The sequence below is a fragment of the Lycium barbarum genome, chromosome 4 (assembly GCF_019175385.1).
Source record: "Lycium barbarum isolate Lr01 chromosome 4, ASM1917538v2, whole genome shotgun sequence".
Classification (NCBI taxonomy): Eukaryota; Viridiplantae; Streptophyta; class Magnoliopsida; order Solanales; family Solanaceae; genus Lycium; species Lycium barbarum.
This window is the reverse complement of record NC_083340.1, coordinates 109,021,136-109,036,833: the sequence shown is the minus strand read 5'-3', so window position 1 is coordinate 109,036,833 and position 15,698 is coordinate 109,021,136. Positions and strand designations below refer to the sequence as shown.

At 40.8% G+C, this 15,698-nt stretch overlaps 1 protein-coding gene across 1 annotated transcript; it reads right to left on the bottom strand.

Annotated features, from left to right (window-relative positions):
* Positions 1 to 1,532: 1,532 nt before the first annotated feature.
* Positions 1,533 to 13,442, bottom strand: LOC132637651 (uncharacterized). The gene is made up of 2 exons (XM_060354713.1): positions 12,974 to 13,442; positions 1,533 to 1,660 (listed from the first exon to the last, which is right to left on the bottom strand). Exons 1-2 carry the CDS (start codon positions 13,440 to 13,442, stop codon positions 1,533 to 1,535), a joined length of 597 nt encoding a protein of 198 aa, XP_060210696.1.
* Positions 13,443 to 15,698: the final 2,256 nt, after the last annotated feature.

Genomic DNA, 15,698 nt, shown 5'->3' with positions numbered 1-15,698 from the left:
CGATCAGAATGAATCGTACCCACTCAATATTTGCTACGGCAAAGCCATGACCGGACCTTCTGCAGTAGGCTTCGATATAAGGGCCAAACGATCAGAATGAATCGTGCCCACTCAATATTTGCTACGGCAAAGCCAAGACCGGACCTTCTGCAGTAGGCTTCGATGTAAGGGCCAAACGATCAGAATGAATCGTGTCCATTTAGTATTTGCTACGGCAAAAGCAGAAGGAAACAAAATTCCCATAATGTATGTACGAATACTTGCAATACAAAAATCATCGAAAGTTCGGATAACGATATCTCGGATGTCTTCTTGATTAAAACACTACCCCGATGATTATCGCCGTATTTCAGCATTACTTCATTCACATACCCTATTCCGAGCACTACGGTCGAAATTCGACAAAGGCAACAAGGTCATAGTGAATCGAGCCAAAATTGTTAACCCCTCAAACGGGGACTGTTACATCAAAATTTAGCTAAGGCTGAGATTCAGGTGTCCGAAAAATACCGGCCCTAAAAATGCCCATCGTGATTCGGAAACGTCTGAATTCACAAAGCATAAGATAAGTCCCACGGGAAAAAGCTCCATCAAATCCCCAGACAAAAATTACCGGATGAAGAGAAAAGTCGATATTCGGGAAAGTCAGAAATAATGACTCCTTAAAACGGACCGACAATTCGGACAGAAGTCATAACGAACATTCAAACAAAGTAAAGAAAAATGCATGTTCTATTTATACAAAATATTTTACATCGGAGACTCCTAAAAAGGTAAAAAAAATAAAAGGCTAAGTACAGGCCCTAATCTATCCGGTATGGCTGGATCCGGAGTGTTCAGACACTGTCCGCTCGGAGTCGTCGGAGTCAGCCCCGAGGGCACCCTTAGCCTCTTCCTCGATTCTTTTAGCCTCGAGTATCAGGGCCGGAAGATCCGCAAAGCCATGCTCGGCTTACTCAAGAGTGATCCTCCGAGACTTCCACTTTTCATACTCAGCAGCAATAGTAGCCTGAGCCTCGGCGGCCTCCACACTCTTTAGAGCTTCTTCCAAATCAGCTTCGGCCAGGACTAACTTTGCCGCCTGTACGTCCGGATCTTCTTCGAGGACCTTTTGCATTTGAATATATGACTCGAGCTCGGCCCTGAGAGAGTCATTAGCATCAACCGTCTCCGCGAGCCCGGTTTTTAGATCATCACATATCTGGGCCCTCTTCTCCGCCTTCTCCTCGAGCACCCTCATACGCTCTTTGTACCGGGCATTCTCAGATTTGAGCAGCCGATGCCTCTTGGACATGCTCGTAGCATCGGACTTGACAGAGTCCAGGTCCTCCCAGAGTTGAGTGACGGTAGTTTCAAGCTCACCAAGCCTTGAGGATAAATGAGCGTTGTCTCGGCTAAGGCCGATCTTGTCCGCTTCGAGACACCGGTTATATTCGACCATCTCGGCCAGCTCCCCTTTTAATTGACAATTTTCGGCCTTGGTTGCGTCGAGCTCGAGTCGGAGGTTGGAAAGAGTGACTGCTTGGTTCAACTCATCCTCCTTCACCTGCAGAAGGTGATGAAATTTCTCCGTCTCTCAGCTTTGAGCATCCAGCTGGCCCTTGAGATCGTCCACCTCTTGCTGGGTACGGACGAAAGCCTCGTTGACGAGCACCACACTCTGCAAATGAAGCAAGTTAAAAACTTGAACAAACGAGACTAAAATTCTCAATGAAATTATGCAAGGATGGCTGATAAATTTACCCGATTGCCCGCGTGCATACCCTCGTTAATGAGGCACTACCAAGGGACCCCGTTCATATTTTGCTTGTCTGAGTCCGAGACCAGGGGCCTCAGGTAGCTTGCCACACCCACCGGGCGAGAAAGAAAGCTGCAATCTTCGGGAACGGTGATCACAGCCGATCTCGTCCTCCTCGGTTCCACACTTGGGGCCGGAAAGGTGCGCTCCAGGGTATCCCTGGCACCGGACTCGGTGGTCCAACTAGCCGCTCTCGTAGCTCGAGGGATCAGAAGATGTCCGAAACCAGCAGCTTTGCCGGTAGCAGGAGGAGTGTCCACGAACATTTCATCAAACTCGTCCAATCTTGAGGCCGGAGTTGGAGAACTTGGGGGGGACCTCAGCAGCTTCGGCAAATGCAGGGATCTCCGAAGGTGTGGCAGTCTCATAGTCGGGCAGAGGACCAACATCTATGGGGACTTCGGTCTCGTGGACCGGCTCAGTTCTTTGACCAGCTTCGGCAGCAGCTGCCCCCCCCCCCCGGATCTTCTTGTCCTTTGCAGGGGGGTTTCTTCAGAAGAAGTTTCACCTGAAATATCGACGAATTCAATCGACCTTAGAGGAGTCGGGTAAAGAATTTCTTCCGCACATGCCGGAACCGAAGGTCCTTCCCCGGCTGAAGGAAGGGGTGAAACGGTGATACCCTCTTCCGGAATGGGAGTCACGGAAGGGGCCGCATTGATACTCCGACCAAGGAGCTCGGGCTCTGTTTCATCCCTTAAAGTCCTAACGACGCTCCTCGCCCTTTTCTTTGGTTTCTGCCCTTTGTCCGAGGGCCTTTTTCTCTTGGCAGCAGCAGCAAGGATGCGAGATGCACCAGCTGAATCGAACTTGGGTGCCGACGTTGTGGGTTCAGCTGCCGACTTCGACCTTGGATTCACCGAGCCCTTAGGTAAACCTGAAAATCGAAGATATTACAGAAGGGTGGAAGATGCAATGAATACAGACAGAAACTAAGTATTACCGTGGTTCTGGGCGATCCATCGGCCACATGACAGGTGCCCCCATGTCCAGTCGTCGTGGGCATGTTGGCTGAGGAGAGCAGTGACCCATTCGTTGAGATTCCGGATGACTGGAGGAATCCAACCCACGGATAATATAAAGAAGGCAAGTAGTGAGAAGGTGGAAGAACTGAAGTTCGACAAAACATACAAAAGCAATTATTAAAAGAGTTCCGACTTATGATTATTATTCCACCTTTCTGGAAAAGGCATGTAGTTGTCCGGAATAATGTCTAAGGTCCGAACCCGGATATATCGCTCCAACCAGCCCCGGTCTCTGTCTTCGTCCATTTTCTAGAAAATTAGATTATGGCTACGCTTTGCGAGTTTTATTACACCACCCCGGAACAACCTCGGGCAGTATAACTGTACTAAGTGGGCCAACGTGAATTCCTTTCCTGCATTATTCGACAACAACCGGAGGCAGGCCACAGTTTTCCAAACAATCGGGCCAATCTGCGCCAAGGTTACGTTGTAAGTCCGGCACATGTATAAGATGACCGGGTCGACCGGGGGGTCAATCTGGAGAGTGAAAGGATAAGTATAAACATATAGAAAGCCCTCCAGATGGTCGGTGACTGATTCGTCTAGCCCGGGGGCAAAAACTTGGACTGAGGGGTTGTCCCATCCACAATCGGCCCGAACTAAGTCGAGTTTATCCTCGGTAATAGATGAGGGATACCGTCTCACATCAAACCCTCTATCGGATACCGGAGAAGGTTTTTCAACCTCAAAATCTTTGTTGAAATTAGGTTTGGCCGGTACAATATCCGAAGCAGTAGGCTCGAAGGCGATTTTCGCCTTAGGCGGCGAAGTTGGCTCGGTTCCTTGAGAAGAAACCGAGGGAACATCATGGGAAGTGGTTTCGGTGTTGGCAGACATTTGCAAATATGGAAAAGAGAGATTGGGTGAATTCGAAAAGGGAGTTAAGAACAGAAGTGAGAGGAACAGTCAGAATTCAAAATGGTCAAGAACAAGGGGAAGAAGCAACAACACATTCAACAAAAAATGGTTAGATGAAGGAGTTGGCAAAGCTATTTCCGTTCGCATAATGCCAGTAATGAATCAACGAGAGATAAGAATTGGAAGATGGTAAGTGAGGAGAAGAAATGAAGGACTGAAGCTGTAAGAAATGAAGTCAAGGATTGAAGATAAGAATAAGGGGATCGTAAAATAACAAAATGAAGTGTTGGAAGACGTTATATAGACATGGGGTTGGGGCGGTTACAGTTCCCAGCCATCCGGGGAGTGCCACGTGTCCCCTTATTAATGAGGAATGACTTGAAGCGACGTGCGTTGCGGCAGTTGTCAGAGCAGACCATCCGGGATAAGACACGTGGGCGATGGCAGAGGGACGTGTCGCAACTGTTCCCGCCAAAATGAAAAGATAACAACGGACAGATGGAGTCACCGGTTTCTTGATTCATCCACTTCCCGTTACTTCGATAAAACTTCGGTCCAGAAAGTGTGGGGACTATCTGTATATGGTAAAAATCAGATATATGTTAAAACGGTAAGACCGGGGACCGAGGGAAGAAAGGGATAAGCATGTGCACGAAGGCTTTCTTTCTAAACTAGAGGAGTGTTTGAACCGAAGCAAAGGAAGGGCATCATCTATTCCGGCTTCTCCATAGCCGAGTTGATCGTGGCCATTGGTCCGTTCGGTCGTGGCCGTTAGTCTGTGTGATCGTGGCTGTTGATCCGGGAGATCCGTTGTGTGGTTGCCATGCGTCGATAACGTCCTGCCATGTCTAACTGCCAATCGTACGTGTGTCAGACCGTATGGCAAACCTAACCCAGCCTAATCCATTTCAGAGTTTTTTCTTTATTTTTTAGTTTCTCATGTTGTATGAAGCTCATGGGGCAATACTATAAATAGGGCTCATTGCCCTACTTTTGAGGGGTTGGCTTCCTCATATCAAGAACATTTTGTACTAGAAAAATATATACAAATTTCTCTCAATATCGTATTTTGATCTGAATTCGTTGTGTTCATCTCTTAAATTTGTTCAATCAAGTGATACTCATATATTAGTAGACACATAAATCTATAGCATATCTCTGATCATTATTGCTCTCTTCATATCATATTCATATATATCTTTTTTTTCATCAAGTAGATTGAGGCTTAACAACATATCATATACCTACTCACAAATTTAATTGATTATCCAAATTTGAGGTAAACAGAAGGGGTTAGGCATCCTTTAAGATTCGCTAACTACGATTAACTGGTAAAACTTAGGTTATTTAATTAAGACTAAAAAAATGCAAATATAACATTTTAAATGTTTAGGAAAATAGTTTGTAAATATTATCAAGATTTCAAAAAATGAAGAATATAAGGCATTGTGACAAAAATAATATTTTTATATTTTATGGGTAATATAAGAAAAAGTATTTCATCTTAAGTAATTAAGTGATTAAGTAAAAGATTTGCATTTGATAACGCAATGGGTTTAATACCTAGTACTAGCCGAATTTAATGAATATAAAGACATAAGTGGACATCATAATTAAACAAAGGGATTAACTAATTAAGTCTCAAATGAAATGAATGAGGCATTATAGGCAATCTTATCTTATGCGTTTAGAAAATTGTTTTTATATATATTTTTTTAAAAAACAAAACAAAGAATAAGTACGCTATTTTTTAAGTATTCTAAATTGAATTATCATAAATTATTTTAAATACGTTAAGTACGTTATCAATATTCGAGACAAACAAGTGATTTATGTATTCATTATGTATATTTAAGTATACCTCATGCCTACACATTCATAAGGATGCTTAGAAGGTTAATATTGAAAAGCTTTTGCCCCCGTCTTCCCGATGTTGCACAAGTTCCAAGGGATTTCATGAATCCCAAGCATGGCTAACACCGGGGAGGGTTCAAGCTTAATCCATAATGACCAACTAATCTCCTCATTAATGTGCTTAAACGAAAGTGTACTAGTAATATACGCACATATACATAATTCAGCTACAACACACTTGTAATATATAAGCAAAATAGCATTTAGACATGGCAGAATTAAAACAGTATAACATTTGTTGCATTTAGGCATGTACAGGATTGAGATAAGACATGTTACTATCTACAAGATTTTAGACAGGACATATTTTATACATTTAGGCTTATGATAATACTCAAATCTATACTTTCAGTTTAATCACGGGCAGAGGTAAGCAAACAGAATACAAAGTATTTTGGTGTCATAAGGATGGAAACAACTGTCACCAGATCCCTTCATCTGAATCGAAACAAAGCATCATGCAAGAGAAGCATACCATTCTAACTCATACAGTGTCCGCAAGTGCACAAACAAGTTCAAGTTTACCAAAGGAAAGATCATATGGAATGCAATTAGTATATTTATCATCCAAGCACATCACATAACTTTATTAGACTTAACAGGATGTGGATACAAGTTTTCAGATATTTAAACTAGTTTTTAAAATCCTTTTAAAACCCTCAAAGCATGTTCTGATGGATTTTAATACTGAACTGACAGCAGACAGATGGTACCAGTTTCATACTAGGAAACAGGGCATACAAGGGGCATACAAAGTCTTGGTTACTTTAATCACTCAAGTCACATAACATTTCAGCCTCAAAAGATGTAGTTTTCAATTTAGCAAGCATAAAGTTACTGTCCTAGAGTCAAGCTAAGTCAAACACCAAACAGAACCGGTTTTTAAACATGACAAGAGGATTTCAGAACATTAACTGAAACTTATTAGAAATCAAGTGAGGATAATGAGCTTTACAAACATGTTGTGACCAAATAACTTTAGATCTATCAGATGCCAAAACTTACTTATGACCTCTTCCTATCACTTAGTTAAGTAATAACCTTCATTTCTATTCAAACGTCATGTGACAATATCAAATTACTTCTCTTAAATGAATGATTTGTAATCAAATGCACCCCGAGAGTCACAGAACCTCCACTCAACCACAATAGGAGATGATACGCATGAACCAACTAAAGAAAAGAAGACTGATGATATTCCTCAGATTAACTAAAACTCATATTAGCATGCCTTTTTAGGCTCATAAGTGGGCAAGTGACTAAGATCCAACCCTTCAAAACATTCTCAAGTAACTCAGTTGCATTAAAAGCCAACAAATCTACAAACTGGGATACTTAACAAGTTAATCATGGCATATTATTTTATTCAAAACAGGTGACTTAAACTTAATTAAATACTACAGATTTCATGGGTAATTCTTATTCAAAACAAACCTATCCCTTTAAGAAGACAAAGCAAGCTATAAACCAAATTTTTGCTTTCTTAACCACAGGGGCATATCAACTAACTAGTATGATCACCATCCCAAAATATACATCTAATGAGCTTACATAACTCATTAACAGGAGACAAAGGCAAATAGGACATGATTAAGTAGACCCTGAACTTTATCGCACATGACTGACCATAATTTAACAGACACAATTAAATTAAGGTTTTTAGACTTAATAGACTCATAGTAATTAGTTTTAATCACATAGATCACATTTCAAACCAAAGAAGATCACAACTCAACAAGATGGCTCAAGACACTGATTAGGAAATAAAACACAGATCCACATAACTAACATGTTGCTTACCTAAAGCTGATCTATAACTTAATCAAAGATATACTAATGAGTTTTTAAAATCTACATGACTAATCTTTGAAGTACACATAAGGCTAAACAACTACAGAATCAAGACAAGATTAAGTTAAAACAAAACTAGCATTATAAAGCTAAGAACATCACAAATAATCACAGACATCAAACATCAAACCATACAAGCAACTAGAATGTAAATGACTGAAATGAAAAGGAAATAACTAAGGAAAGAAAATCACCTTTCTTGGGTGCAGTGAATAGGGGCTCGAATCCCAGGTCTACGCTTGAACGCGAGCGATGCTCGGACTCTTTCGAGTACAACCCTCAACACCCAAACACCACGAAACAAAAGAGAAAACAAATCAGATTTAGACTCGATTGGAAATTCTACTTGGAGTTGATTTATTGATTAAACAGGACTAGGTTTTAAATGAAGGACTCAATTAGGAATTCTTGGTATCCAGACCCAGATCCAAAAAAATCCCCTCGACACTGGGGGTGGGGTTCTTTATATAGAACCCCCCCCCCCCCCCCCCGAAACCCTTATCTTCCTTTGTTTAAGTTGATAGGCGAGTAGAAATGGAGGGAAAAATCCCTCCAATTGTTGAATCGACCAATCACAAGCGAGCTTTTCAAATTCACGTTTGGACAAACCCAACTAAGGGTTTCAGATCGAAACAGAAAAAGAAAGAAGGAAACAAAACTTACAACGGTTGAACCTGACGGGGAAAGGACGAGCCATCAATTTCCTTTCCCCGAAATGGCCATGCATGGCCTGTAAGAACAAAAGGGCTTCTGTGATTTTCCGTTTGTGTTGAAGAAGAGAGAGGGAAGGGGAAAGAGAGAGAAGCGACGCTGAGGATAAGTTCATTAGGTTTAGGTGATGAACAAAATAAAAGAAATTGGGGCGGGTCGGGTAGGTTAAAATGGGTAGTGGACTAGTTATGATTTGGGCTGATAATATTGGGCTGGGTATTATTTTAGGTGACAATGGGCTGGTCCGAAAAAATTGTGGGTTGATTGGGCTCGGATTTGGGCCAATATTGGCTGAATGAAATAAACAATTTGGGCTTCTAAATTTAAATGAAAGATCTTCTTCCATTGATTATATATCAACGTGTGCTAAATATTACTTATTGTATATTTATTACTAAATAAAATTATACGATGTTGTAATAGCCGTGCGATAATATTTTAAAGTTTAACGGTAAATAAATGCTATTGTTTAATTGCATAAAATAAATGTGATGCTTGTGTGCATAAGACGGTAAATAAACATGTTAAAAGTGATCATAGTGCAAATCATAATAATAATGGTAATAATAATAATAACAATAACAATAATAGTAATTATAATAATAATAATTATAATAATAATAATAACAATAATAATGATAATAGTGGTAGTAGTAACGGTAAAATAAAAATAATAATAGCTAGTGACTATAATAGGATAATGAAACGATGATATTAATAAAAAGCTAATAATTTTAGTAAAATATAAATAATTGTTTCTTAAGTTGCCAAAAATATTAGAAGCGTAAATACATATTTTGGAGGAAGGCGGGACAAAATTGGGTGTCAACAACTTGTCCCTCTTTGACCGGTAATGATGAAAGAATTTTTGGGCAAAGACGTTGACTCAGTAGCCTATTTTGTGCCGACTAAAAGAATTTGGGAGACTAAGGGTAAAGAAAATTTGAGAGAATTGTGGCCGGACTCCGGTCTCTGAGTTGCCTACATATCTCGGGTTGCACGAGAATCAGGTTGTGTGTAGTTCTGGGATAACTATGACACCTATGAATAGCAAGTCCCGATTGGTGCGAATCTTTGAAAATATTGCCCCAGTGTCGAATTATGATGACACTAGGTATTATGATCGAATTTGAAAATTCTGAAATATGAATGTGTTGGAATGCAAGCGGAATATTTGAGCGTTCGAGATAGGCCCTTGACTCTTGTCAGGAGTTCTGAATACCCTTCCCAACAAATTGCCCCAGTTCACTGCCGCAGAAAAGGTTCCACGTAGCGCTAAAGTTCCTGGGAAACTTAAACTAGATAAAACAGTTAGTAAATAAATATTGGAAGTAAAGCGATGTAAAATAGCCTTAGCTAAGGCTAATGCAAATGAGGTTTTAGGCCAATGGTCCATGAGAATGATGCCTTCGGCGATGGTTAATGAAAATAAGGCCTTAACCAGATATGAAGATGAGATTATTTAAACCGAATGATTTATGAAAAATGAGGCTTTCTAAGCCGACATAATGAGGTTTTCTTTAAAACCCAATGGTTGATGAAAATGAGGTTTTTAAACCAACATGATTCATGGTGTAAAGCCTTTATGCAGTGAATTTTAAAGCATTTGTGCGGTGCATGTGCGTTTGCAAGCATTTATGCGAAGCGGATGAAAGCATTTGTGCAATGCGTGTGCAGTGCAAAGCATTTTGAAGGCAGCTATGCAATGTATGTGCGATGCGTTTGAAAGTTGTATTGCAATATGCGTGCGGTGTACTTGAAAGCATTTATGCAGAGCATTTGAAGGCAGTGGTGCAATGAATTTACGGTGCATTTGAAAGTATTCACGTATAGCATCTGAAAGCGATAGCGCTATGCGTGTGTAGTGTATTTAAAAACAGTAGTGGGATTTATGTGCGGTGCATTCGAAAGTAATTATGCAGTGCGTTTGCAGGGCATTTGAAAGTAATAATGCAATACATGTGCAGTGCGTTTGAAAGCATTTATGCGGGAATTTGAAAGCAATAGTGCATGTGCAGTGCATTTGAAAGCATTTATGCGAAGCATTTGAAAGCAGTAGAAAATATCTGTGCGTCGATACATTTGAAAAATCATTTGTAAGACTTAAGCATTAATTTATCATAAATTCCGAGAATTATCGACATCTGAGAGGTATAATTTCTCCTAAATATTATAATGAAACTCAAACCATTCGACACGTAGTCCTTGCAAGATTGTAAATTATATCTTTCAGCTTCCGCAATTTGGAAACCTGCACTCAAAGAAAATTTGTAAGTTTCGGGGGAGGGTGATTCGCGTTGACTTTGAAGATCCGGCTCTTGGTGCTTCCAATTTGGTCTGGACTTGTAACCTCCGCCTATTTCTCAGTCTTGGCCAACTAATAAAATCATTTGACTAAAAAAAATCATATTATTTCAAAAGAAAATATGCATAGTAAAATATGTATATAGTGATAAATAATTTCTGCTGCACTTGGGACTGTGACACACTGTGAAACAAAGCGAGCATCCTTTCTCCAAAATCTTTCCTTTGTCTGACGACTCTGTTGACCATATACTCTTTCATGCCTCTCGATGTCATTTTGCAATGATGCCCTTAAAATTATCCCAGTTTCTGGCACAGGAGGATACTGAATTTTAACATATCGAGACTGAGCCTTATATGGGCTGCCTACGTATCCCACTAAGGGAATCAGGTCAAGCATAGTTCAAAACATACAAGGATTTGGGCTGAATGAAAGAAACAATTTGGGCTTCTAAATTTAAATGAGAGATCTTCTTCCATTGATTATATATCAACGTGTGCTAAAATATTACTCATTGTATATTTATTACTAAATAAAATTATACGATGTTGTAATAGCCGTGCGATAATATTTTAAAGTTTAACAATAAATAAATGCTATTGTTTAATTGCATAAAATAAATGCGATGCGTGTGTGCATAAGACGGTAAATAAACATCTTAAAAGTGATCATAGTGCAAATCATAATAATAATGGTAATAATAATAATCACAATAATAATAATAGTAATAGTAATAGTAATAATAATAATAATGATGATGGTGATGATGGTGGTGATGATGATGATGGTGATGATGCTGGTGATGGTGATGGTGGTGATGATGCTGGTGATGATGATGATGATGGTGATGATGGTGGTGGTGGTGATGATGATGGTGATGCTGATGATGATGGTGATGATGATGATGATGATGGTGGTGGTGGTGGTGGTGGTGGTAGTAGAAACGGTAATAAAATAAAAATAATAATAGCTAGTGACTATAATAGGATAATGAAACGATAATATTAATAAAAAGCTAATAATTGTAGTAAAATGTAAATAATTGTTTCTTAAGTTGCCAATAATAATAATAATAATAATAATAATAATAATAATAATAATAGTGGTAGTAGAAACGGTAATAAAATAAAAATAATAATAGCTAGTGACTATAATAGGATAATGAAACGATAATATTAATAAAAAGCTAATAATTGTAGTAAAATGTAAATAATTGTTTCTTAAGTTGCCAAAAATATTAGAAGCGTAAATACATATTTTGGAGGAAGGCGGGACAAAATTGGGTGTCAGCACTGCCTACGTATCCCACCATGGGGAATTCAGGTCATTGCGTAGTTCATTACATAGATGATTTGTTTTCTCCTATTCTAGTATGATTACAAGCAAATAATAATGTGAATACAAGCAAATGGGATCCTAAATGTAGTATCTCTTGAGCGTGTCTATATTAATGGCTTTAGGCCACTCTTGTCCGTCCATCTTGGCTATGACTACGACTCCTCCACATAGTACTTTCCTGACCATGTATGGGCCTTGCCAGTTCGGCACAAATTTCCCTTTATATTCCTCTTGGTGAGGGAAGACTCGCTTGAGTACGAGTTGTCCGATTTGGAAGAGTCGGGTTCTGACCCGCTTGTTGAAGGCTCGAGACATCTTTTGTATGTATAGCTATCCATGGCATACCGCCACCATTCTCTTTTCCTCTATCATAGCCAGTTGTTCATAACGATTTTTGACCCATTTTGCAGCTTTTAGCTCTGCCTCTTGGATGATCCTGAGTGAAGGGATTTCCACTTCTGCGGGTATGACTGCTTCTGTACCATAGACAAGGAGGTATGGGTTTGCCCCGGTGGAAGTTCAGGTTGTCGTTCTATATCCCAACAGAGCATAAGGCAGCTGCTCGTGCCAATTCTTGTAGTTGTCGATCATTTTTCTCAAGATTCTTTTGATGTTCTTGTTGGGAGTCTCTACGGCTCCATTTATCTATGGCCGATAGGCGGTAGAATTTCTGTGGGTGATTTTGAATCGCTCACAGATATCTCTCATCAAAAGGCTGTTCAGACTGGCACCATTGTCTGTGATGATAGATTCCGGCACACGAATCGACATATTAGATTGTTTTTTACGAAGGCGACCATGACTTTCTTGGTCACTGATTTGTGGGAAGTTGGTTCCACCCACTTAGTGAAGTAATCTATGGCGACTAAGATGAAACGATGTTCATTGGAGGCCGGAGGCTCGATGGGTCCTATGACGTCCATTCGCCATGCCATAAAAGGCCAGGGCGAGCTCATCGCGTGTAATTCTCTGAGGGGGAACCTTGATCAGATCCCCATGTATCTGACATTGATGGCACTTTTGCATGAATTTACAGAAGTCATGCTCCATGGTCATCCAATAATATCTCGTCCTCAAGATTTTCTTAGCAGGGTGAATCCATTCATGTGGGGTCCGCATGCCCCTGCATGCACCTCTTTTAGCAATTTTGTGGCCTCTTCTGCGTCAACATACCTGAGCAATCCGAGGTCAGGGGTCCTTTTGTACAACACTTGTTCAAAACGAAACCAGTGGTCAATCTCCCGATGGTCTTCTTTTGATTTGCGGAACTCTCTGGGGGATACTTTCCTTTTTCCAGGTAGGCTTTAATGTCGGCATACCATGGTTGGCCACCTGGCTCGGTCTTGACATGTGCGCAATGAGCCTGCTCTTCTCTCAGTGTGATCTCTAATGGATCAATATGGGTACTCTCAGGGTGCTGGATCATAGATGCTATTGTAGCCAATGCGCCTGCGAACTCATTCTGAGCCCTTGGAGTATGCTTGAAGTCAATACTCTTGAATCTCGCGCACAATCTTTGTACCAGATTCACATATGGGAGTATCTTATCATTTTTGGTCTCCCAATTGCCTTTTACTTGATTTATGAGCAAATTGGAGTCCCTGATTACTAACAACTCACGTATGTTCATGTCCAGCGCCATCCTGAGGCCGCGGATACATGCTTCATATTCCGCCATGTTGTTGGTACATCTAAAGTTGAGTTTTGCGACCATCGGATAGTGTTGCCCTGTTTCTGATATCAATACCGCTCCAATGCCTGATCCTTTGTAGTTAACTGCTACATCACAGAACAGTCTCTAGCTCGAGTATAGTTCTGCCACCTCTTCTTCCATAGCCATCACTTCCTCATTTGGGAAGAAAGTCTGTAATGGGTACAGTTCATCATTTACGGGTCTTTCAGCTAGCAGATCCGCCAGGGCTTGTCCTTTGATTGCCTTTTGCGCTACATACACGATGTCAAATTCGCTTAGTAGCATTTTCCATATATCCAACTTTCCCACGGGAATTTGTTGCCGAAAATATGTAGCTCAGGGGATCCATTCTGGATATGAGGTGAGTGGTAAATATAGATAAGTAGTGTCTCAATTTTTGGGCGATCTAAGTCAAAGCACAACAGGTCTTCTCTACGAGCGTATACCGTGCTTCGCAGTAAGTGAACTTCTTATTCAAATAGTATATGGCATGTTTCTTTTTTGCCCTCTTCATCATGCTGGGCGAGCATGCACCCGAAATCTTTTTCTGATACTGATAGATACAACAACAGAGGACTCCCTGGCCTGGGCGGTACCAAGACGGGAGGATTAGAAAGGTATCTCTTGATTCTGTCAAATGCCTCTTGGAATTCTTCTGTCCAATTTGTGGGAGCGTCCTTCTTGAGCAACTTAAGGATTGGCTCTATAATCATAGTTGACTGGGCTATGAACCGTCCAATGTAGCTAAACCTTCCCAAGAAGCTCATGACCTCTTTCTTGGTTTTGGGAGGCGGTAGCTCCTGAATTGCTTTAATCTTGGTAGGTCTAGTTTAATACCCCTACGACTGATTATGAACCCTAGCAGCTTACTGGCAGGTACTCCGAATGCGCATTTTGCAGGGTTCAACTTTAGATTGAATTTGCGAAGTATGTCAAATAACTTACGCAAGTGCACAGTATGCTCTGAGCACTCCCTTGATTTTATAATGACATCGTCCACATAGACTTCAATCTCTTGATGCGCAATTAATTAGAAAATTTTCGTTATTATTATTCGGTAAAAGTAGCAGTTTTATGTCTATCGAGGCTTTTCATTAAATCAAAAGTAATTGATTAGAACTATGGTCCTGGTTCAGAACAACATCAGACCATTTCCATTTTAAACATCACGAAGTAATTTTTGTAAAAGCGATCATTCGGGCCTCAGCCGATGTCGCAGTTTTTAACAAAAAGGTTTTAAGGAAAATTCATCTCTTTACCGAGGAGCCAAGAGGGGGATAGATGTCCAATTTTTTAGGTGCTCTCCTGGCCTTAGACTGCGTATGTTGGGTGTCTCCTGACTTTCTCCAACAATCGCGCAACATCCCTCTTCTTAGAATAGCGACTCGATCCTCCTATCAGTTTCTTCTTTATTCAGCATCAGCGTCTTTCTGGGGAATGACTGGTACAGTCCCGGAATTGGATGAGGTAAGTTTCTTGTTCTGGGCTCTCTCCTGATTTACTTTGTGAGCTCGTGTTCATCAAAAGTATATCCTAAACCGAAGTGGTTATTTTCTTGTGGGATTGGCACGGGCTCCGTTATCCCTTCGAGACCCTTCCCAGACCCTTTCCTATTTCAAAACTACTTCTTAGTATGGCGGAAGCAATCATCTTGTAGACTGCTGGCATAAGGTTATCGACCTCTTCCTCTGCATGAATGGCCCCAATGTATTCCACTCGTGAAAGTTTGATCTGTTGGGACTCCCTTCGATTGCTGGCACAATGTTGTAAGGGTGATCCTGGGTATCTTTCTCAGCTGCCACTACGATTTCCTATCCCTACCATTCAACCTTTATGGCCTGGTGCAGAGTTGATGGGATTACGCTAGCAGAATGTATCCAGGGTCTTCCCAAGAGCATATTGTAGTTGGCTGTGATACACTGACTTGAAATTCTGCTGTGAAAGAGGCATGTCTAACTTGGATTTGCAGGTCTACTTCTCCTATGGAGTCACTTTGGGACCCATCAAATCCCCTAACATTTGTCCCGCTCTGGCGGATTTTACTCATATAGTAGCTGAGCTGTATTAAGGTGGTGATGGGGCAGATATTGAGGCCTGATCTATTTTCCACAAGCACTCTCCCCATTGCCTTGCCTCCGCATTCCACGGTGATGTTGAGGGCCCTGTTGTGAGAGGTCCCTTTTGCTGGCAACTCCTCTTTTGAAA

What these genes read in the sequence shown, in the direction of transcription:
- LOC132637651 (XM_060354713.1), bottom strand. Translation starts at nt 13,442, where the DNA reads ATGGCGCTGGACATGAACATACGTGAGTTGTTAGTAATCAGGGACTCC. An exon ending in CCTGACCTCGGATTGCTCAG is followed by an intron (nt 1,661 to 12,973) that starts GTATGTTGACGC and finishes CTTCATTTGCAG; the next exon opens with AGTGTGGTGCTCGTCAACGA.